The sequence below is a fragment of the Pempheris klunzingeri genome, chromosome 16 (genome assembly GCF_042242105.1).
Source record: "Pempheris klunzingeri isolate RE-2024b chromosome 16, fPemKlu1.hap1, whole genome shotgun sequence".
Taxonomy (NCBI): Eukaryota; Metazoa; Chordata; class Actinopteri; order Acropomatiformes; family Pempheridae; genus Pempheris; species Pempheris klunzingeri.
The window spans coordinates 1,511,138-1,533,519 of NC_092027.1; the positions used below are offsets into that span (position 1 = coordinate 1,511,138).

Genomic DNA, 22,382 nt, shown 5'->3' on the forward strand with positions numbered 1-22,382 from the left:
GACTTCATTCAGAATCTACTGTTGTTTGCATACAGGATGTGACTATGGTCCTATGAGTTGTGGATGACCACCAGAGACGTGGTTTCCAGAAATAAAACTCCACCACGCCACCGAGAGCTACTTTCACCTTTTTAATGTCTTGAATTTGGGCTGCGGCCCAGACTAGTTCGCTCTGGGGGTGTGGAGTACGAAGCAACATCACAGATTTCTCACTGGTTGTTTCGGTGGTGTAGAGGACAGTTACTTATCAACTAAACTACGACCATAATAAAACCGAGTGAACGTACATATGCTGTAAATTGCCAATTTAGAAATAGGTCACCGCACTGAGAGTCCAAAATATTGATTTAGTGAGTCTGTAACACCAAGAAATGTCGGACAAACTCAGTTTTTACGTGCTGGAACCAGCAAATGTTTGGAAAGTTACTGTAGTGGAAAGTGCCAGAACAATGCTCTCGTTTAGGGAATATAAACCTCTTTTTTCCTTTTAACAAAATACTGCATCAGCGTTAAAGGGACCAAAGGTCAATCTATTCGTCACATGAAAGCTGTTGCATAATTTCCTCTTTAATGATGTCATCTGGGTCATCTAGGCTTTGGCGTGAAGGGCTGCAAATTTGAAGTGTCAGATTTATTTCTTTTATATTGCTCTTTTAAAAAGCAAACAGGTTTTCACAGAGACCGGCTGCTGCTGTATCTACACGCATAACGACAGTGTGCAGAAACATGTTGAAACACAATTCAAACCCCCAAAATAATCAGATAAAAACGGGTTAAACACAATTAAAAGCCAGAGAGTGAAAAGTGAATCTAAACGTGCATCTTAAAAACATCCACAGCCCGTCTAATGGCCTCCGGTCGGCTGTTTCAGAGCCGAGGAGCCACTGAAGGAGAAAAACATAATATTTATATTCATAACAGAAAGTGTGTGTTACAAACCGAGAGAGTCGAGTTCGAAAGACGTTTCCTTTTCACCAGGCAGCAAGATTACCAAACACGGTGCCCAGCTAATAATCTGAAGTAGCCTTCACATAAAGAGCTCTGCCTCATTTTTCTTTTTTAAAGTTAATAAAGTTTTGTGATTTACAACATAAGTCTGGCCAAACGCTGGGTGCCAACTTTCCCTATTTGACACTTCTCAGTGCAGAGAAGGACTAGAGGTCCTCACAGGTCCTCTTGTTTCCAAGTAACGACCTGATCCAGGACCTGATCTGGGCCAGGTCCAACGTGGTATTCAGCTGAAGCAGGTCGTGAAGGGTCCTGGTGTTTTGCCGCAGGTTTTTGGATGGAGACGGGGAGGGCGAACTGTGTAAAGTGCAGGAAGAATGACGTGTTTTTCTGCTGTTTTTTTTTTTTTTTTTGTGACTGCAGCTGCTTGTTAATTGATGGAGCATCGTGCTGCTGCCAGTGTCTCCGTGTTTTGGTCGGTTCATGTCCACCACAGTCTGGATTCAATTTGTCCTCATGTCTGTTCGCAACGGGCCTGACTGTCCTCAGGTCCCCTCTGGATCACCACTCTGTTAAGGCTCTATAATCACACTACAAATGACTTAAACGATTTTTTCATTTCCTGCCAATTGATATATATATATATATATATCGTTTTCGGCTCTTGTCTATCACTTTATTTACGTTCCTTCCTGCTTTGAAACCTCATTAGTTGAATCATGCAGTAAACAGCAATGTAAATGCATGAGGTTCATAATAACATAGGATTAGTTCAGTCTCATTGCACAGTGCGACAATTCAAACAGGACTCTGGATTCTCTGAAACTATAAAATATGTCTCCTGTGCAGGCGGTGCGAAGCTGATCAAGGCTGAGAGCATGAAATATGTCCAACGTTAAGTGACACTTGGGACAAATAACAGCTTGCCCAATACTAATTAAGTGTTGAAATACTCTCAATTTTTCTGGCAAATGTGTTTTTTGTTTTTTCCTCCCCAAATGATTGGGACACCTTTTCAAAGCTCTAACTTTGCTGATAGAAAATGCACCAAAACCTCATTTTATCGTATTATTTTTGTTTTTGATATTTCAGCTTTCCGTTTCTGTCAAATGGAAACGCTTCCTTCCTTCCTCCTCTCCTCTCCTCTCCCTTGTTCTCTTCATCTGCTTTCCATTCTGCGTCTTGTCCTCTTTCTTCTCTGCTTTTTATTTCTCTCTCTCTCTCTGTCCCCCTTTTTTTTTATGCCACTTTAAATGCTCTGTTGTCCCTTTATCCTCCTCCCTCTTTATGTTTATCTGCTTTCTTTTCTCCCTCATCCTCTTCTTTCTTTCCTTTTCTTTCTTTCACTGTCTTCTCTCTCTCTCTTTCTGTCTGCCAGGCCGTGGCCTAGTTAAAACGTCTTCTGCTTTGTGCCTGTTCTCTTTCATCAGCTTGGAAGTTTTTAGACTCTCCCTTCTTCCTCTTCCCCTTTATCTCTGTGCTTCTTCGCCACTGTCTCTCATTCTCTTCACTCTCCCTCTCACCTGCTTCCTCCTTTTGTCCTCCTTTCATTTTCACCGTTTTCTCCCTCTCCTCCCATATTTATTCATACCTGTGTGTCTCTCTCTCTCCATCTGTTTCACCTTGCTGTCTCAGTTCCATTGTGTGGATGATGGCTGTCAGGAGATCTCATCACTGAGTCTCTCTTATTACATGATTACAGGGTAATTATCCTGTGAAGTTGTCTTTGCCCGAATCTATAAAAGACGTTTAATGTCTTTTTAATGGGGTTTGGAGTTTGGAGACTTTTTTTTTTTGCCTTTTGTAGTTGCTGTGGACTCCTCAATTTATTGCATTTACTTACGATTGGCCTGGAACAGTGTGCCCTGATTAAGTGGAACTCGGATTCGTCGTAATTTTCGGGCGCGGCGTCTCGCTCCAAGTTGTCAGTCAGACTTGCTTTATTTTTAACTTCTGGCCTTGGCTTTGTCAGCAAACGCTGTCATCTGCCAGCGTCTGATTAAGCTGGACCTGATGAAGCTCCTGTGATGTTTAGGACGAGCGACGACACAGAATCCTGGCTCGGACTTCAGAGGATGGGGAGGGGGGCAAAATGTCACGTTACTTATCAAACTCAAACCTCCCATCTTTGATGTGGAGTTGCGTAACGAGCAGAACGGCTCCAGCTGGTATATTTGTGTTGAAATCAACAATCACTTTATCAATATCTGACTTATATATGTGTCCTCTAAGCCTCTCACAGATATGCCTTATTAAAATCTGAGCTAGAATATAAAGTTTTCAAGAATTCCCATTTGCAGTATTTCAAAATACACGACTTTTACAACTGTAGTTCAAATGTAATTTTGTTGGTTTGGTTTTATTTTCTGTTCGTTTATATTTTCCCCCTTTCCAGTGTTATATTTAGTGTTTCTGTGGCCATAAAAACAAAGTTTGCAGCTGCAGCTAATGATTATTTTCATCATTAAATAATCAGTTCGTTTCTTATTACCAGGTTGATCACCTAATCTATAAAATTACATTTATTAATTAATCAATTTGCTAGAGCCCTCAGTTTCACTGTTTTGTCAGATCACCAAACCCCCAATTTACAATCAACAATTACATGATTTCCCCTTGTTCTCTTTATCAAATCATCTTCAGCAAATCATCACCATATTTGAGAAGTTGGAATGGCTAATGCATTTTTATTTAATTTTGATTGATGCTGGTTGATTAACTGATTAATTGACAAACATATTATAAAGATACTCTGCCTCTGTGCACATCTGTCCAACTCTTTAGCCGGATGGGTTGTTGTCAGAAATGTCTACATTTGGAAGAGAAAAAAAAAACCAAAACACCCTGACCCACCTCTTAAATCTGGTATCAGTCAGGTTTTAATCTTCATTTCCAAAAATACCTCTCATCCAGTTTGCAGTCAGTTCGTTAATCCCTGACAAGACGTTATTGTCGCAGTGTTGTTATCCTCATAACTACATGCCTCTGAGTGACGAGGCTGTGTAGCTTCACCCTCTGTTTAACTCATCTAGTTTGGAAAGAAATGATCGTTTGTTGCTTATTTAGTCATAAATATTTAATGTTGTAGAGAAAAGGAAAAACTCAAGATTTAAAACTAAATTTTCAGGGGCTTCAAGTTCATTGTTTGTTCCCATCCATCCTGTCTTTGAAGGAACATTTGATCCAAAGATTGTAATAGTACAACACAGTGCGTATCTTTTCAGTGCAAGTGACCTCAGTAAAAATAAAAATCTTTGATCTTTGATGTTGCTGTGTTTTATCCTCTGTACTGTGTGGATAGCTCGTATCTGAAATAAATAAAATGTTTTAACTGCAAGCTTAGTTTGGTTGTTTACAAGAGTGCAAATTATCAAAAATGCCCCTCCTGTCACTGCCCATCATGCATTTTCCCATTCTTTGTCTTATTCTGGGTGAGTACAGCACATCCCATCACACACAAACAGTATCAACATGACTTCTCTCTATGTTTTTCTAACATGTATTTTTCTCTGCTTTTAGTCCTCCCCCAAGTGGCTGCAGCACAGCTCGCTGAACACAAACAATATTAACATGTAATTTTCTCTCTTTGTGTTTGTCTCCATGCAGCTTGAGCGCCACTGCTGTCTGTGATGCCCTCCCATGACGCCCAGGCCAGTAGCTGACACTGCCAGTGAGCGGGAGACGCCACTGCACAACCGGTCCTGGGCCAGCGCCGTCAGCCGGTTCTCGCCCTCCCTCTTGCACGCTGGAGACTCCACCTCCACCCGCCTACCAGTACCCACAACCATCAGCTCCGACCCTCCCAAGTAAGGTCTCAAAAACCGACACGCTGACGTCCTCGGCCAGCACCAGCAGCAGCAGCAGCAGCCAAAAACTACAGTATCTTCAACGCAATCAGCAACACCAGCACCACCATTATCACCACCAGCAGCAGCAGCCATCATGTCCAGTCGTAGAAAGTCCTCCACCCCCTGCATGGTCCGGGTCATCAGCGACCTGCCTGAAGAGCAAGATGACCCCGAGGAGGTAATGGACATGGAAGTATTGGCAGACAACGCTGTGAAAGAAAAAGAACAGTCAGAATCATCTGAATCTGGAGAAAAGAGTCAAGACCCCGAGCAGGAGAATCCAGAGAATCCAGACCAGCAGACGTTTCCAAAACCAGTGGAAATCCAAGATCCTGAGCCAGTAGAACAAGAGGAGCAGTCGGGTAAAAAAGATCAACCCAGTGTCATTGAAGATGTAGAAGCCAGAGAGGAGAAGGACAGGGAAGGGGTTGAATCTGACCCAGCGTCCCAGAAGAAGCAGCCCAGAGGCTACGAGTGCAAATACTGCTCGTTTACAACGCAGAACCTGAATGACTTTAAAGAGCACGTGGACTCCAGCCACCCCAACGTCATTCTCAATCCGTTGTACCTCTGTGCTGTCTGCAACTTTAACACCAAGAAGTTTGACTCGCTCACAGAGCACAATGAGAGCCAGCACCCAGGCGAGACAAACTTCAAGTTCAAGAGGATAAAAATGAACAATCAGACTATCTTAGAACAGACAATCGAAGGCAAGGACAATTCAGTTGAATGCGAAGTGACAAATGAACAGGGTGAGAGCAACAGCAGTTCTGTGTTTCCACCTTGCATATCTACCACAGTGAAAACCCCGGACAATATCCAGTCGCTCTATCAAGGGGGCAAACTGAAAAGCCAGCTGGGCGGCCTGATCCAGAAGGATCAAATCACCGCAGTGAACATCAATGGAACAGTCATCATCCCTGAACCCACCATCCTCCAAGGGCTCTCCCATGTCACCCCGATGCTCCAGCGCCCGCCCAACTTTAACTCTGTACCAAAAATAGCTGTTCCCTTGAACACCACCAAATATAACCCGTCTTTAGATGACAACTTGACGTTGATCACCTCCTTTAACAAGTTTCCTTACCCGACGCATGCTGAGCTGTCGTGGTTGACGGCTGCCTCCAAGCACCCGGAGGAACAGATCAAAGTCTGGTTCACCACCCAGCGGCTGAAGCAAGGCATCACCTGGTCCCCAGAGGAGGTGGAAGAAGCCAGGAAAAAGATGTTCAATGGCTCCATTCCTGCTGCCCATCACACGTTCACCGTCCTGCCTACAAGCCCCACCGCCCAGCCATCTGCCAAATCCTCCCAGCAGCCTGTTGTCCACACTACAGTCGAGCATCCACGTCATGTACGGACAAGCGTGTCCAATGGGTTAACTTTAGTCTCCGCCACAAACTGTCATGCAGGAGTTGCAATTGGCTGCAACCCTTCTCTTAAACGAACACACGTGACGACAGTGTTTGGCCCGGAGTCTAAGCGGCCCATCATGGCGGTCGCCCCCCACTCTGGCGACCCTAAAGACAAGGTCCTCATGGCTCCTCCGCCACCACCTCCTCCCCAGAAAGACCGGCTTCCAATGGCTCCGCCTCCTGTTCCCATGGAGATGAAGAGACCTGTAGCAGTTCCTCTGGTCAACGCAGAGATGAAGAGGCCATCCGCTACTGTGCCTTTAATGCCACCGCCATCGTCGTCGTCATCACCATCTTCGTTGTCCAAAGGGAAGATTCTCTCAACATCAGGAAACACCAAAACAAAGCCGGTGGCCTCCCTGCACTCGATAGTCTTTCCAGAGTCTTTAACAAGGCCATTGATAGTTCCCCCGCCTATCTTTGCACCTCCATTTAAAAACTCATTACTTTTTCCTATTTCCTCGCCCATCACTTCCAAAGAAATACACCAGAACACCCACGCTTTGACAGCTGCCGATTCTAAGCTGCCAAATTCCCCTCCACATATTACCCCACAGATAAGGAGACCGACCATTATCCAGTCCATTCGCGCTCCGGCTAAAGCCCCGTCCCAGATTCCAGGATTCCCCTTGGATGGCAAGAAACTAAAAGAGCAGCAAGGAGTGGATCTGAAAGCCAGCTACACCAGAGGAGACAAGGTACTCACTCCTCTGGCAGAGGCCAACGGGACATCTCGCACTGATGGCAAATGGTCCCACCATCAAACCTCCCCTGCTCACAACAATGGAGTCCTACAGATGGAGAGTGGTGAGCCGAAAACAGACTTTCAGCAAAAGTCCTCAGTGCTGACCCAATTTCCATTACTGGAGAGGATGAAAGGAAAGACAGCAGAGCAGTTAAAGATTTTAGAGGAGAACTTCTTGAGGAACAGTTTTCCAACACACAGCGATGTGGACAATCTGGCGGCCAACACCCGCCTGTCTCACCAGGAAATTGACAGCTGGTTTGTGGAGCGCCGTGCACTACGCGACAACCTGGAGCAAGCCCTTCTCAACTCTATGGGCACCAAGAGGATGGGCGCCGGTGGCATCGCTGGCATCACCAAGAAAAGACTACATCAGCAGCAACAGCAGCACCAAACTCTACAGCTGAATGGGATTCACAAACCAAGCACCGGTGTGAGCAATCTTAAAAGCTCCCTTCCACCCTCGCACACCTTGCCCATCATTGCTCCCGGCACCATTGCCCCCTCCATTCCCAACCCGAATTCCTGCTCAGTGCCTCCAGACAGCCGATCCCTGGCACTCCTCAAGGACGATTTTGCTCAAACGCGGTGGCCTTCCCCTGAGGAGTTAAGCCAACTGGAGGGTCGGACAGGACTGGCGCGTGGCGAACTCGCCCGCTGGTTCAACGACAGCCGGCTGCAGAGTGGCAGCCAGGAGCTGACAGAACTTTTCCACAACAATGGAGTGAATGGAGGGCAGGGGCCGCCCGTGTGCTCTCCCGAAAATGCTCCCCCCGGCATCATCCAGCGCTGTCAGGAAGGACCCCTAACAAACAACAACAACAACAGCAGTAAGGTGTTGGAGGTTGAGTTGGGCTGGCTGATGGAGCAGCGCGCCAACAGCCTCAACAATCAACAGCACGATGAGCTCCAAGACCGGTTTGCTGGAAGGTAAAGTATTCATAGCATTAATTTTAAGTATTTTGCTTTACCGTTCAAAGGGCCTAGTTAGAAGTAAGTCAAGGCATTTGAATCATTAATTGAGTGGGAAACAGCCTTTCTCCACGGTTCCCAGATCAGTTTTATTTCAGATTCAATATCATGACATTAAATTACATTACATGAGACTAAGAATGATTGAGAATGGAAGCCAACAGGTTCTCTTCAGATCTACAAATAATTTCTTGAATTTAACTTTAAAATCAGCTCACATTTCGGCTTTAGGGGGACAAACAACCAAAACAAAGGTTGCAGGTATTGTAATCGGAGCTGTGAGCCATTGATGGGAAGAGAGAGACAGAACAACCTGCAGGTCTGACTCCACCGAGAGGCCGTCTCTCGTACATGTATATCAGCGATTAAAGAGCTGTTGGTTAGCATGCAATACCACAGTGAATCGCATTGATCAGTCTTCCACAAGCAGCTAAAATGTGTCTATTGAATTATTTTCCCTCTGTGTTGATATGTTTGGAAACATAGTTGATGTAAATGTTGCTGAGTTTTTTTAATGAGGTGAAAGAAGTCTGGCGGCACCCTCGGCCTGTCCTCAAGGCACGCCCCTTTGGTATTTAAATTTGGTGCAGCTCGATACCTCTAATTCACAACGACTTTTTACTCCACATTATGTTCCACTAACCAACAGTGGTTGCTTGTTATAATATTACAAAATATGTGGTGAGATCATAAAAATGAGTTATTGTTACAGATCCAACTACCCAGCAGTGTAAAAACAATCAGCTGAACTTGGACCAACAACAACATCCAGTAAATCTTACACATACATGAGCAATAATTTCAACAATTTCCTCATAATTGGCAGTTTTTTTGTTGTTGTTGTTGTTTTAATTTAATGCATTAAGAGAAGTACATCGCTTAACAATGCACCGTAGGGCAATGCTCCATCTGATTGGGTGTGGTCACAAGTGCAACAGACCACACCTGGCAATAACCAAGGAATGTTTGCCTTTGATTTACCACCAGTGGATTTGGATTTGAACCAAGTTCTGTCGGGTGAATTTCCACATCAACCAAAACAGGACTTTGTCTTTCTTTATGCTGCGTGACCGGACCGGGTGTAAATAGACAACATGATACTGTGGGTTTGACCCAGCGATTGACCACATCTGGGCCTCTCGTGAAAAGAGTCCATTTTATTTATATAGTCCAAAATCACAAACCACAAAATCATCTCAAAGGACTTTAAAATCTTTGCAGCATTCAGCCTCTTCTGTCTTTGAAGCCACGGTTACCAATATTTTGTGCCGTCAGTGTTCATTGAACTGCAGCCACAGAGGTCTCAGCCTCCTTTTCTATCCATTGATGACTTCTGTGATTTAAAATGTTTAAAATGAATCTCTGCTTCCCCTCGAGGGGTCTGTGCTGTTGTTTTCTAGTTGCCACATTAACATTGTTTTCAGAACATTAACCTACAAATCTACGGGACTTTATTTAGTCTGCCTTCCCTTTCCGGAGCTTGGGACATCTTTGGCCAAATAACAGAGCCATTAGGTTGGAAACCAATATCTCCACAATAATTTGGGCAAGAGTTTTATTCTTCCCATGAGTCAGCTCTGGGATCTGGCTCAGTCTTTAAAAAGCACTACAGTATGAACCTGCACCGACAGCACGGTGCAGCGAATACTTCTGGCTCTTGTTGCTTGTATAAACCCTGTAGACAACAAAGCGCTCTCTGTGATGTACAATGTACAGACAAATTAATGAGAGAGCCGTTCAAAGGTAATGCAGTGAAAATATCTGCTATAGAGGACTGGATTTGGCAGGTCTGCCTCTCTTAAGAATTAATAGTTAAGTGTTTTTTTTTTTTTTTGTTATTTCACAAAGTAAAATTTGATTATTAAGTTTGTCCAGTTTTCATCACAGTGTCAGACACACTTGAGGATCATCATCTGTGGGCTCTATTTCTATTGTTACAGTTGATTCACAATCACATGTCCTCCTCCAGAGTGAAATTATTTTAATTATTAGTTTTGTCTCATTATAATTAAAAAAAAAAAGTCCCATTTATGACCCACTTGTGTTAAATCGGATTGTGAGCAATCAGCTCCGGCACTTCAATATCCAAAAATGATTGACAGTTCCCTGTGATCCTGGAAAACAAACATCTTTAGCTCTCTAAGTTTTATTACTCTTCCTTTAACTGCAGGAATTAAATCAGCGCTAAGTTTGTTACACCTTCATGTTTCTTCAGCGAAAACATGGTGGTCAAATAGCCAAAGTGGCTGTTTACACCCAACTGTATGTTGGCAAGAAGATATTTTATGTTTAATATTCTGTTATATTTGTACTTGGCTTATTATTTTAACCCAAACCATGATCTCTCTCGTTTTTGATGCCTAAACCTAACCCAACTGCAACTGAAGATAATAAAAGAAAACAGAAATATGTAAGTTAACCAAGTTAAATTATATATAATCTATTCTGACAGCTGGTCCCACATCAAATTTAAACCATAATCTCCTCAGTTAAAAGAATTTGTCTTTCTGTATACTGCATGACCAGACTGGGTGTAAATAGCCAGATAAAGAATAATAATAATAAATAGTGTTAAATAAAATGTATAGAAAATAAAAACTTCCAGATGCAGATTGATACATGTCTCTTAATTTGACTCTTTTATATGCAAGAAGACAAAATAGATAAATATTTAAAAAAAAAAACATTGGTGTTTTGATAAATCTTAGCTAAACATCTTAATCTTTAACAAATAGCATCAGAACTTGCTCTGTAGGAAAACTCTGACATAAATTAAAATCAAATGCTACAAGAGCTGGAAAAAGAAGCACCAACATCTAACTGTTTATATAAAATATCTGAAGGATGATACAAAGAAATGCATTTAATCAGAGCGCTTCCATATGGTCAAAAACAATCGATCCATAGCGTTCATATGTGAGTCTTTGCTGATCAGCAGTAACGATCTAATAGTTTAATATCGGTAAGTGTCGTCGCACCTGATCTGAACACAGTTGAAGTTTTCCCTCAGTGTGACTGTAACCGTTGGTTGACCTGTTGCTTGGCTTTCACAGGCTGAGGCAGCAGAACATGGCGGAGCTGAAGAACAGGGGGCAGAACGGGGGAGTCGTTGGGGGAGCGCGGGAGGTGTTCGGGAGCTGGCTGCAGGACGGACACTCGAGGAGAGGACGGGAGCTGCTCCTGGACCGAGAGAGGAAGCTGGCGGAGGACACGTCTGGGAGACTGACTGGATAAACGGTGAGAGACGGGTGGTGGGTTCGGTCCCGTTGGGTTGTCTGATTCTCTGCGGCTGTCCTTGGTTTCTCCCTCTACGTCTGATCGGCACTGACCCTCTCAGGTCTGCTTTGTGCTTCATTTAGTCATGAAACTGCTGATGCTGGAGAAATTGTTCTAAACTCCTTTGAGAAAATGTGCCTGTGAAGGTCCAGAGTTCACTGAAGCACAAACAACTCTCAGAAAAGGTACATTTATGTCAAAAATAAAGTGTTTTGTTCGTGTTAAAAGGGCAATGTTTTTAATTAGACCTGCAATTGAATTGCATTCACTAGCTTATACAAGTATTAATTATTTCTTAGATTCATGATTAATCGTTTCTTCTATAAAACGTCAAAAATGACAAACGACCTCCTTTCAGGCAATTAAATGAAGCATGAATTAGGTTTTTCCAGTGGAGCATCTCTGATTTTAGCAATATTTCAGTAGTGAAAGCAGCGTTAAGGAGTTAAGGAGAGTTAAAGGTTAAACAAACAGCGTGACAAAACCACACTGTGGTTCTAACAAACACGCTGGATGCTTTTCATCTCTCAGAACTTGTGCAAAGCTGCTTTCTCTTAAAAGTTTGAAAACATTGTTCACGTGCACGGATGCGTGATGAGGCCTGGATACCTGAGTTATTTCCTTGTTTGCTCCCGTGTTGTGCAGCCCTCCCACCCATATGCTCCCCCCTCAGCCCCAAAGACTTTACATTGGGTCACATCAGGGGCTTCAAAACCGTTCTCTGGGCTCTGGGAAAGTTTTACAAATACAAACTCTTAATGGTTTTAGCAGACGGAGAGTAAAAAACGGCCCTGATGGCTGCTGGACGTGTCCTGTCAGACGTTAGAGTTCATACTGGTGGTCAAAAACTCCACAGGGTGCCTTTTAATTAAAAAAAAAAAAATCTGATATCAATGAAAAACAATACTTGTATATTTTTTAACATTTCTAAACTTTAAAAACCCTGCTCCCACTCGATCTGTCCAAAATCTGCCTCTAAGCTCTTTGCATGTGACCATCAAAAGTCCATAAAATCTGCAGACCGTTCTGTGCGACTGAATCTGTGGCCGCAGGTTTGCAGATCAAGTGATTTAACTGAGCACGGCCTTGATGGTCCCCAGTGCCTCCCCTCCTCTCCCCGGTCTGTTAGTGCCGCAGCCAACACCTCGATCCCAGGCAACAAACAAAACCGCTCCAGCCAGTCACCCACTGTGTGTGTAGCTGTGTGAGTTTTGGCTACAACTGCTCAGCAACAAACACCAACTTCAGGAAAAATTTAGGGTAACAGAAACATTATTGGAGGCTTAAAATAGCAGCAGACCCCCTGGTGTGGTAAAGTTTGATGGATAAAAGACTCCGCCTGGGGCAAAGTGTGACGACAGAGCCTGCTGCTTCTTCCCTCTGCTGTCTGTTCTGACAGAAGACGGAAAGTTTTAATGTTCCTATGCAGCGCTTGCTTATCAAAATAGAATCTGTTCAAATGATTTCCTCAAGACAAACGTCTGTAAACAAGGTGGAGACTCGCCGTCTGACATCGTCACGTTTGAAAGACTGTCACTACTTTTGGATGTCTTCAAAATCAGCTCTTGACAGCTGAAATCAGTAATCAATATGCAGCCTGCCGAGTAACCAACAGGAGTATGAGAGCAGAAATCTTCCTGTTACTGATTCTTGTTGCTTTTTCCTGCTAGAATCCGACATTTTCAGTTTAATTCAGGTCTTAATAATCACAAAAACATGAAATCAGTTCATTCACACGCACACAAACGCCGTTAAAGCAGAAATCTTATTATGATCAGAATTAAATTTAAGCAAAAAGTGTTAAAGGTAAATTAATGAATTCAAACCTGATCGGCAGCGTCTGATAATATGAATCCAGCAGCGTTTCATCAGTCGGCTCTCAAACTGTAGTAAGTGGGATTAAATGGCCTCTTCAACTATTTTATAAAGCACACATTTAAAGAACAAACTTCAAATGTTGCTAAATTAACAAATACTATTTAAAAAACTAAAAACTAAACTCTCAGCGGACGCAAAGAGGAGCTGATGTGCGGCCCTTCTCTCTTTTGCTTTGTCTATTATATCCATTTTATGAGGATGCATACATCAATATTTTGAGTGTTTTCTTCTCACAGGTTGTGGCTTTGGGACAAAAAAAAGTTTGAAACACACTGAAGTTATGTTGTTACACTTGGAAACCAGGGTCCCGTTTACACAGAGGAGCTGATGTGGGGACTTTTGTTGACATCTGATTGTGCAAAAGACAAAATAATCTCCCTCGGACTCGCCTGCGATGACAGTTTTATTTATTATGTGAAGAGAGGAGGTCGAATAAGACCACATCTACTTCTTGTTACTTCTGCTGGAATATTAAAGTACTGCAGCACGACAGGGTCTGGGACAGGGTCGTCTTTGAGTTGAGCCAAGTCCAACGTTTTAGTCTCACTGAGTTAAAACCCTGCTGTCGTGCTGCTTCAGGTACCCGTCAGACAAAGACACACGTCCCAGGAAGTCCTGTTCATGACAGCCGTGCGCCTGACTGGCCGCATTGCATTGTGGTCCAGCAAAAGTTGAGTCACAATCATGCAGACGACCTTTTTCCTTTTTTTTCTTCTTCTCTGGAGCCCCATGTGTTGACACCTCCGCTGTGCCAGATAATATCAGCACAAATATTCTGACTTAAACTCCTCCACTCGCCACCTCTCCGCTGCAGCCCACACGTCAGCCTGAAAGACAGCGAGCACGGCGTCGGCCGCTCCGCAGAAAAGAGAGAATTTACCTTTTTAATGTCAAACATGTTGAATCGAAGTGTCACTTTGAGCCGGTTAATGACATTAGCAGCGGTAAGGTGATGCATGCGAGAGGCTTCATGTTACAGTAGATTTAGCAGGCAGAGGAAGAGCGCAGAGAGTGGGTCTGGTTCACTTTGAGAGCAGGACCATAAATCAACATGAACTGCTATCTAAACTCTGGCAGTTTGTGACTGCGGCCGCAAACTCGTCTGCTCTGCCAGACGCTCAGTTCGGCTGCCAGTTACCGTCGGAGGCTGAGTTCTGCTCTCCAAATCAGTTTGGCTCACAGATTACTGACTGTGGCAGGTGAATGCTGGAATCCACCGAACGCTGGTGATGGAAAAGCTGCTCCAGTTTGGAGTCACACTCCAACTCTCTGAGATTTCATTATGTGGTGGGAGCTAAAACAGGGGGGGGAAAGATTTTAAAGTAATAAAATAAATTCAATTTTTTCATGTGCATGTTGAAGTTGAAGGATATAGTGTCCTAATCATTACTCTGAGTAGAGACGATGCATTGTTTAGTGGTCGCAGATGAAAGAAATATGTTAATCTAATAGTTCTTGACTTGCCGTTTTTAATTTCGCCTACAAAAAAAGCTCTGATTGGTTCAGGTGTTTCTCTCAACCACCAGCGAGACAGCAGCCCCCGTTTGAACCACAGTAACAACCAGACAGTCCAGAGCTCCTTCTCCTCACCATGTGTGTCCACTTCTTAGACAACACGCATCTATTGTCTTTGACTTTGACTTCAGGAGCTGCAGAGAAACAGCGAGCCATCACCTGAGGCACGAATGACATGAACTCTACACGTAAAACATGTTTTCACATCAAAGTAAATCCATGAACACATACAAGCCGATAATATAAGAATAATAATAATATTAACTTTACTTGTAAAGCACCTGTCAGACATAAAATGAAGTTCCTCACAGAAGCATACAATGAACATATGAAAGCAAATAAATTAAAATAGAATAATAGAGAATAAAATAACAACATTTATAATTTTGGCTTTAATTGTTCAGTTTAATTTTTGTCTTTTTACAAATGAAAAATAGAATCAATGGGCAATAAAACACCTTTTTGTTTAATGTGATCAACTTATGGTGGCTAATATCAACAGACTTTACATAAATACTATAATCAAGGTGATTCTGTATTTATGTGACTAGTAAAAAAAAATATTAATAAAAATAATACCATATTTGTGTAACACAGGATAAAATACAAGTATACAAATGTTCTTGTACATGAACAACACACATGTACAAACATGTAAATACAAGTAAAACAGTTGCATTTTCCACTGGTTATATTAGAAAAGAAAAGAAGAAGTTAACACAAAAGTGACATAGTTTTGTTTTGCATATTAAATTTATGGTTCTGGATTTCTTCCTCAGTGCTTCTCTGAGTCAAATGACTGAAGATGGAAGTTTTCACATGTTCCTTTCTCTTGGGAACGAGTGAAAAAGGTTTCCAGTAACAATTTTCTTGAGTTCTTAATTCAAATATTTCGAGATTTACTTTAATCGCACTTATTTGTTTTTTCCGATGCCTTCAGTCTGCTTGGCACCCGTCCCTGCTGGATGCGTTTGTTTTAAGCTCCTCCGCTGCCAGACTGGCGGGGTTTGTCGAGCTGAGTGCCAGTAACCGAGGCCGTGAAAGTGACTGTCAGCTCACCTGAATTCAGTTATGCGGCTCTGATGTTGTTATGCCCCTCACCTCTGGTACACCGGGGAGAATAAATCAAACATTCAGTATTTTCCTGAGTTGCTATTCAGCTCAGAGATTCTGCCTTCAGAGGTGAAAGGAAATGCAGGATATTGAATAGGACTTTCTCTAGTATACATTTGATTAAATGAAAGAAATGCTTCTGGATGTGTGTGTGTTAATGGCCGCCTGCGTGTATGCGCCACACTAACCTCATCATTTGCCACGACCTCAAAGATTAAATCTGTGTAAAATAGAAAAAGACACGTCTCTCAAAACTCATTTCACCTCCACATTTTTGATATTTCACCAAACACAAAATGCATTTTTTATTTGTGTACTTTGAATAGGATGTTTTAGGGGCGACTGCCCGCCCCACAAAATAACCAGAGACATCTATGAAGTTCATAATTGTACTTACGGTCATCACGTCTACACTCTGCTTCACAAAAATACGTTTTTTCCTGCTTTGTTTTTGTTGTTTTTTAACACACAAACACCATTTGCATCAAAAATAGTAAAAACATTAAAATAATAAATGTAAAAGTCACATCAGAGAATAAATACAACTCATCCAGGCTCTCTTTTAGCTCCGTTTTTGGTCTCCACCACCTCCAGAGGAAAATATCTGGCTCTTAAGCTGCTAAATGCTCTTCTACATTCACCAGCTGGATCGTCAGTCCAGCTACTGGGTTTAACTGGGTTTTACTGGCAGCTGCTGTAATCCAGGTTGATGGGAGCACATTTTGCTCCCCAGAAAACCAAAACAAAGAGCTGAAAGAGGCTAAAATGCTCTGTAGAGCTGCAGGGTGACGGTTCTCTCTGGGCTTTTCATGACAAGTAGCACCTTTCACATTACGAATTTTAATTAAATCCAGTGTCAGTATAAGCGCACTGGCCGATGCCGCTTTAAATAAACCGTTAGAATATAGCAGAATACAATCAGGACCTGATGTCAGGGAAAAATACAAGTGCAACACAAAATAAGTGCAGTGTTGGTTACAAATCAGCCCGCCTGTCATCACAGTAAGATCATTTCATATTCAGCCCTCATATTTGGAATTAAAGTAAAAAATTTATAACTTCTGAACAAGTTATTCAACCATTAAGCAAAACATTATCAAAATGAAATATACATCTCCCGGTATTACACTGTATTAATCATAACTTTGTGCTTTTGGGGAGAAGGCCAAGGTAAATAGCAGATAAAAGAGAAAAATATCTATTGAGAATATTAACAATAGCAGCACTGAAATTAATTACCAGGAAGGTGGCTGCTAAAAACATACAAAATAGGCAGAAGTGATGAATGGTGACGGGAGCAGATAAATCATAAAAAGGCCTGTGATTTTCTGTGAAGAAACATGGTTGAATTGTATTAAAACTAAGCCTAAAAATTAGTTTTTAGTTTTTTTGTCTTTAGTTTTAAAGCCACACAGACTGGAGCCGCTTTTGTGCTAAATTCATTGTTATTTGATGTGCAGTTAGAGGGATTAATAATCAGTGATTAAATCTCCTCAACGATCAATGATCTGTGAGTCCAGCTACTAAAAACAACAGGACCAGTGTTTAGGTAGGCGACCCTGAGTGGCTGCTGTACTCGTCCATCCATCCGTCCATGCCCCTCCAGATGTCCTTCTCCTGAGCAGCGCTGTCCAGCTCCTCCTGGGGGGTCCCGAGGCGTTCCCCGGCCAGATGAGATGTATAATCCCTCCAGCGAGTTCTGGGTCTGCCCCGGGGCCTCCTCCGGGTGGGACGTGCCCGGTAAACCTCCACAGGGAGGCGCCCAGGTGGCGTCCCGACCAGATGCCCAAACCAAACTGTCTCTCTCTCTAAGGCCGAGTTTCCCTCTGGAGGAAACTCATTTCAGACGTTTGTATCCGCGATCTTGTTCTTTCGATCATCACCCAAAGCGAGGTGGTTCAAGTATCTCGGGGTCTTGTTGTTATTATGACGTCAGGTGGTGTCAGAGTACTCGTAGGGAGGGGAGGGGAGGGGAGGAGGTCGGTGTGGATGGACGAGTCAAACACAGGACTGCTGTTCACGTCCTGTAAGAAAGCAAAAGTCAACATTGAGCTATTTTAACTGATTTTATTACAAGTGTTAAGTTATGTCACACCTGTAACTTTCATCTTTTGTCACTTCCGTCCGTTCCGCTGATGTGTTTGTGCCTTTTTTGGTACAGAACAGTTGATAAAAGTTTGTTTTAATCAAATTAAATTTTGAATGTAGAGGCTAGTCTAGTCTTCACCATCACAGGGAGGTAGACAACGATCTGATGTACCAATGTGAATGCAGCGTTTGATGATGATGACGAAAAAAAACTAAAACCGATGGTACAAAATTAAAAACAGACTGAGATCTGCAGCTCCAGACATTTTTCTTCTTACTCACTGTTCATCATAGAATCGCCCTCTTTCTGTTTTTGTTTGTATTGTTCCAATAAACTTATCGAACAGTTAAATGGACAAACAAAATGAAGTGGGTCACGTCGGGGGGGTCAGAGGTCACCGCGGCAGGATGAGGCCAATAAAGAGCGATGGTATCGGCCAGACGATATTAAGGAGTCGTAACGATTGATGGAGCAAAAACTCACTCCTGCAGCGCAAATTGATGCAGTACAATGTCTCCAGCTTGTCTCTGTGTGTGTGTGTGTGTGTGTGTGTGTGTGTGTGTGTGTGTGTGTGTGTGTGCCATCCATTGTCCTGTCTCACTAATCACAGCAGCTCGGGGCTTCATTTAATCAGCAGAGCGCGGTGCAGCGTCTCATAATAACTTATCAACAGCCGTAGCTTATAGATGAAGGCTTAATTGCCAAAATGCTGCAGTGCTTCTCCCCCCCCCCTGTCATCATTATAATGTAAAACACAGAGGCAGCACACACTGAAAGTTACCTGTTTCCAGGTCACCATGATCTTAAAATAATCATCATAATAATTGCTTTTAATTTTGTGCCATCCGTTTTAGGCTTTTAAGGCTTTTTTCCCAGTGAAATGTAGCGCATTCAAATGGTAGAAAGATCAATACGTTACACTAGAAAGCACCGAGAGAGCTCGTACCACCTGCCAGGCCGCACAAGCCTCTACATTTAAATTTAATACATTTTGATTTAAAAAAAAAAGGTGTTCGGGACACTTTTATCTACTGCTCTGTGTCAAACTGCACACAGTGACAATGATGTGTTTCATTCAAATCAGTGCCGAATGAGAAAACAGCCAAGATGTTTAAAAATGCACTACCACCCAGTGTTATGACATCTTTAAAAAAATAAATAAATAAAATGATGCACTGAAAGCTTTTAATGTGTTTTTGAAATATCCTGCTAAGAAAAACAATCAGGACCAAATCATTCTCATTCCCAGGGCGCCGAACACATCGCCGCTTTGTCACAAACAAGGCGACCGTTAACGTCTGAATGAGACACTGAAGGACGACGTAGTTTAAATAACGAGTTCCACCCAGAAGGCCGAGCGTCACGTCGTGTGTGTGTGTGTGTGTGTGTGTGTGTGTGTGTGTGTGTGTGTGTGTGTGAACCTGAAAGTGAAACTTACTTTACAAACATAGTTATTCTTATCATTATCTTTTCCCAAACCTAACCAGGTAATTTTGTTGCCTAAACCTAACCAAACTATCTCTTTCTTTCTCTTTAACTTTATTGTCTGTTCCAGGTAAAAACAGACATTTTTATTTTGTCATGGCTGTAAAACAAAGTTTAAAAACCCACATTCAGGCATTAAAAACACCCCCACACACCAAAAACACAGTACAACAGGTGAAAACTAATAAAACACATAAAAACACAGTGCAGTTTATTATTGATGAAGCATTATTGACAGTCAGGGGCATACAGACGCTCATAGGACGTCAGTATTTTGATGATTTTATTTGAAGGGACGGCAGGAACACAGGATATTTGTGTGTAACATCACTGCAGAAAACCTTCCTGTTCTTCTGCAGAACGTCTCCAGAACCTCTGAGCTCTCGTGAACATTTAGTTTCTATGTATTTTCCCACAAACGTACACTTTGTGTGTCTTTGTAGTTTACAGCGTGCAGCGTGAACGTAAGCATTGATGATGGAGCATTACCTAATTCGATTTAATTTTTTTTGCTGTTTTGTCTCTTGTGTATTTCAGGATTCCAGATTTCTTTATTTGTAATTTTTATGCTCCACGTAAAGACGAAATAGTGTTTCACAGGCGATAAAAACACAAATAGTCAAATAGAAATAAATAAGAACAGTAATAAACGAGCTAAAACTGAGGGTTAGAACGAGTTCGTCTTTGTGTTGTCTGGTTTTTTTTTCTGTGTTTGCCACTTTGATCAAGTGAGTTTGTCTTGGATTGTAAAGTTTAAAGTTGAATTTGAGTCACATGAACTTTGGCCCAACAAAAGTCTGAACACTTCTACAAAATAAGTAAATCAAGGCTGTAATTCCTTGATTGTTTAAGGGTCTTGGCAATCTCCGTCATCCTGTATATCCTGCTGTTTGTGTGTGCGAGGGTAATGAAAGACACCCTCTGTCGGCCATATTGGCCCATCAGCTGTTGTGTAACAGTGTCTGATTGTACAGCTGATTGAGCAGCTGCTCGCGGCTCGTCCAGCTGTACAGAAATGGTTCATTTTTCTCTTTAACTTGCAGCCGATGATTTCATCACTGTTGTGTTTCATAATATTAACAGTGAGTTCAGTGGAAAGGTTTTTAGGGAGCCTAAACAAAAGTAGGGAGCGGCCTCTGAGCGTCTGGAGAAAGGCTTTGACTTTGAAAACTAAAACTGACTGCAGATAAACCGTCTTGGGTGGAGGAACATGAGAAAGATCATTGGTCGGATATGGTGATGTCAGAATTTGTGAATGTAAAGACTTTGGCGGCATGGGAAAGATTAGAGCAGGAAGAAAGATATAGCAGAAATCCACCCACGGAGGATTAAAGGCAGAATGTGAGAGAAAAGATCCTCCTTATTGAACTTTCGCCAAACCTTCATAATAATGTGTGACTAAACGCTTCCTTCAAAGCCTTCCAGGGACTGGAGGGGCTTAATTCCTCCTTTTCCTGGTAGGCTTTTGATTTGAAACATGCGCAGGAAGTCTTGAGCTTTACTGACTGCAGCTTAACAGTGATTGAAAAAACGGCAAAGTTGATTTGATTGGAAATAATTAGTGAATGAAAACAATGTTTCTGTCAGAGAATAGACGGCGAAAGGACTTTATTTGAGACATTAGCATCCTAAATGAGCGTCCCGCTGTGCTGAAGAAGACTGTAAACTCGCGACTGAGATCATAAACTCATCCGGAAAATGAAAAAGGAGAAGTCGGCTCATTTTCCTCATTGACTTCCATCCAATCAGACTTCTGTTTGGAGCCAGTGGAGTCGCCCCCTGCTGGACATCAGACTCCGATGCTACGTCCGCTTCTTCTATCCAGTCAGTGTCTCCAACAAAAGCTTCATATTACCAAAAAAAAAAAACAAATAAAACAGAACAAAAATGAGAATTTTCAACAAAAACAAAGAAAAATAAACCAACAAACCCACTTTAAAAACTTATTACAACGGAACAAAAAGTCAAAAAGGAAAATGCAGAAGGATAATAGCCTTCCTCCGGGCTCACTGTTGATTGAAATGATGACTTTGCATCAGATTAAAAGAGAAACTGTGATGCTCCTTATTAAAATATGATAAAATACGCTTCCCTCCGCAGACGTAACTAAAGAATTTATGATAGTTTGTGCGTAACAAAGAATCCATCTGTGTGTGTGTGTGTTACCGTTACCGTTGTCCTCCTGTGTCTGTAATCACAGCGGCTGCCCCGTTTAATCACTCCCACGCAGAACACAACTTCACCACAGTTTCACTCTTACATGGATTAGGAGGGAGAGCGCCGGTCGGTCAGGTCTGCCGCCGTTATTTCACAACGTGTCCCAGTTCCCAGCAGCACCAGGCGACCAGGAACACGAGCTCCTGGCGCCACAATTGCTTTTTAATCCCCCTCTTTTGTTTTTTTTTTTTGGTGGTTTGTTTGTTTCCTCTTTTTTTTTTTTTTCCTGGGAATGATTTGAGTTCTTGTGAAACTGACATTTCTCTTGTGCCGAGAAACGTTTGACAGTTTTTAATGCATTTTTCCCTCCCCCTCCTCCTCCTCCTCTTCCTCCTCTTCCTCCTCATCCTCCTCATCCTCCCCCCTCGCTCTGCTCTCTCTTCTGTCCATTTCAGGTGCGAATAGGATTTGCCGCCATCGCCACTACCGCCGCCGCCGCCACTGCTGCTGGAAACATACACGAGGAAAGAAAAAGGAGGTGGACGGAGAATGGAGCAACAAAAGAAGAGTTTTTTTTTTTTTTTTTAATTATCAGATATTGTATTTTCTTTTATTTTTTACCGATTTTTTTATCTCTTGATTGTCGCATCCCAGGTCACACACAACATCCTCCTCTGTCATCTCGGAGATAATCTCGACCTGAGGTGACCCCTCCGCGGAGGTGACATTCACAACAAAAAGATGAGTTTGAATAAGACGGGGGCTCTTTTTTTTTTTTTTTTATTATTTTATTCTGGCGAGGGGTAAACACGCTGCCAAATTAAAATCAGAAGAGTGCAAGTAGAAATTCGGGGTCACGATCTGTGAATATAATTGAAATTGCCCTCTCTTACGGTGAATCTCAAATTGCTGCTTCCCTTTCATCCCTCACAGTAATGTGG

At 42.5% G+C, this 22,382-nt stretch overlaps 1 protein-coding gene across 1 annotated transcript; it reads left to right on the forward strand.

Moving 5' to 3' along the window:
* Positions 1–4,632: 4,632 nt before the first annotated feature.
* LOC139215894 (zinc fingers and homeoboxes protein 2-like) lies at positions 4,633–21,965 on the forward strand. The gene is made up of 3 exons (XM_070846933.1): positions 4,633–7,886; positions 10,982–11,165; positions 21,897–21,965. Exons 1-2 carry the CDS (start codon positions 4,891–4,893, stop codon positions 11,160–11,162), a joined length of 3,177 nt encoding a protein of 1,058 aa, XP_070703034.1. The 5' UTR covers positions 4,633–4,890; the 3' UTR covers positions 11,163–11,165; positions 21,897–21,965.
* Positions 21,966–22,382: the final 417 nt, after the last annotated feature.

Excerpts from the sequence above, each read along its gene's own strand:
- LOC139215894 (XM_070846933.1), top strand. The coding sequence starts at position 4,891 with ATGTCCAGTCGTAGAAAGTCCTCCACCCCCTGCATGGTCCGGGTCATC. Across the intron at positions 7,887-10,981 it reads CAAGACCGGTTTGCTGGAAG|GCTGAGGCAGCAGAACATGG; the intron begins GTAAAGTATTCA and ends TGGCTTTCACAG.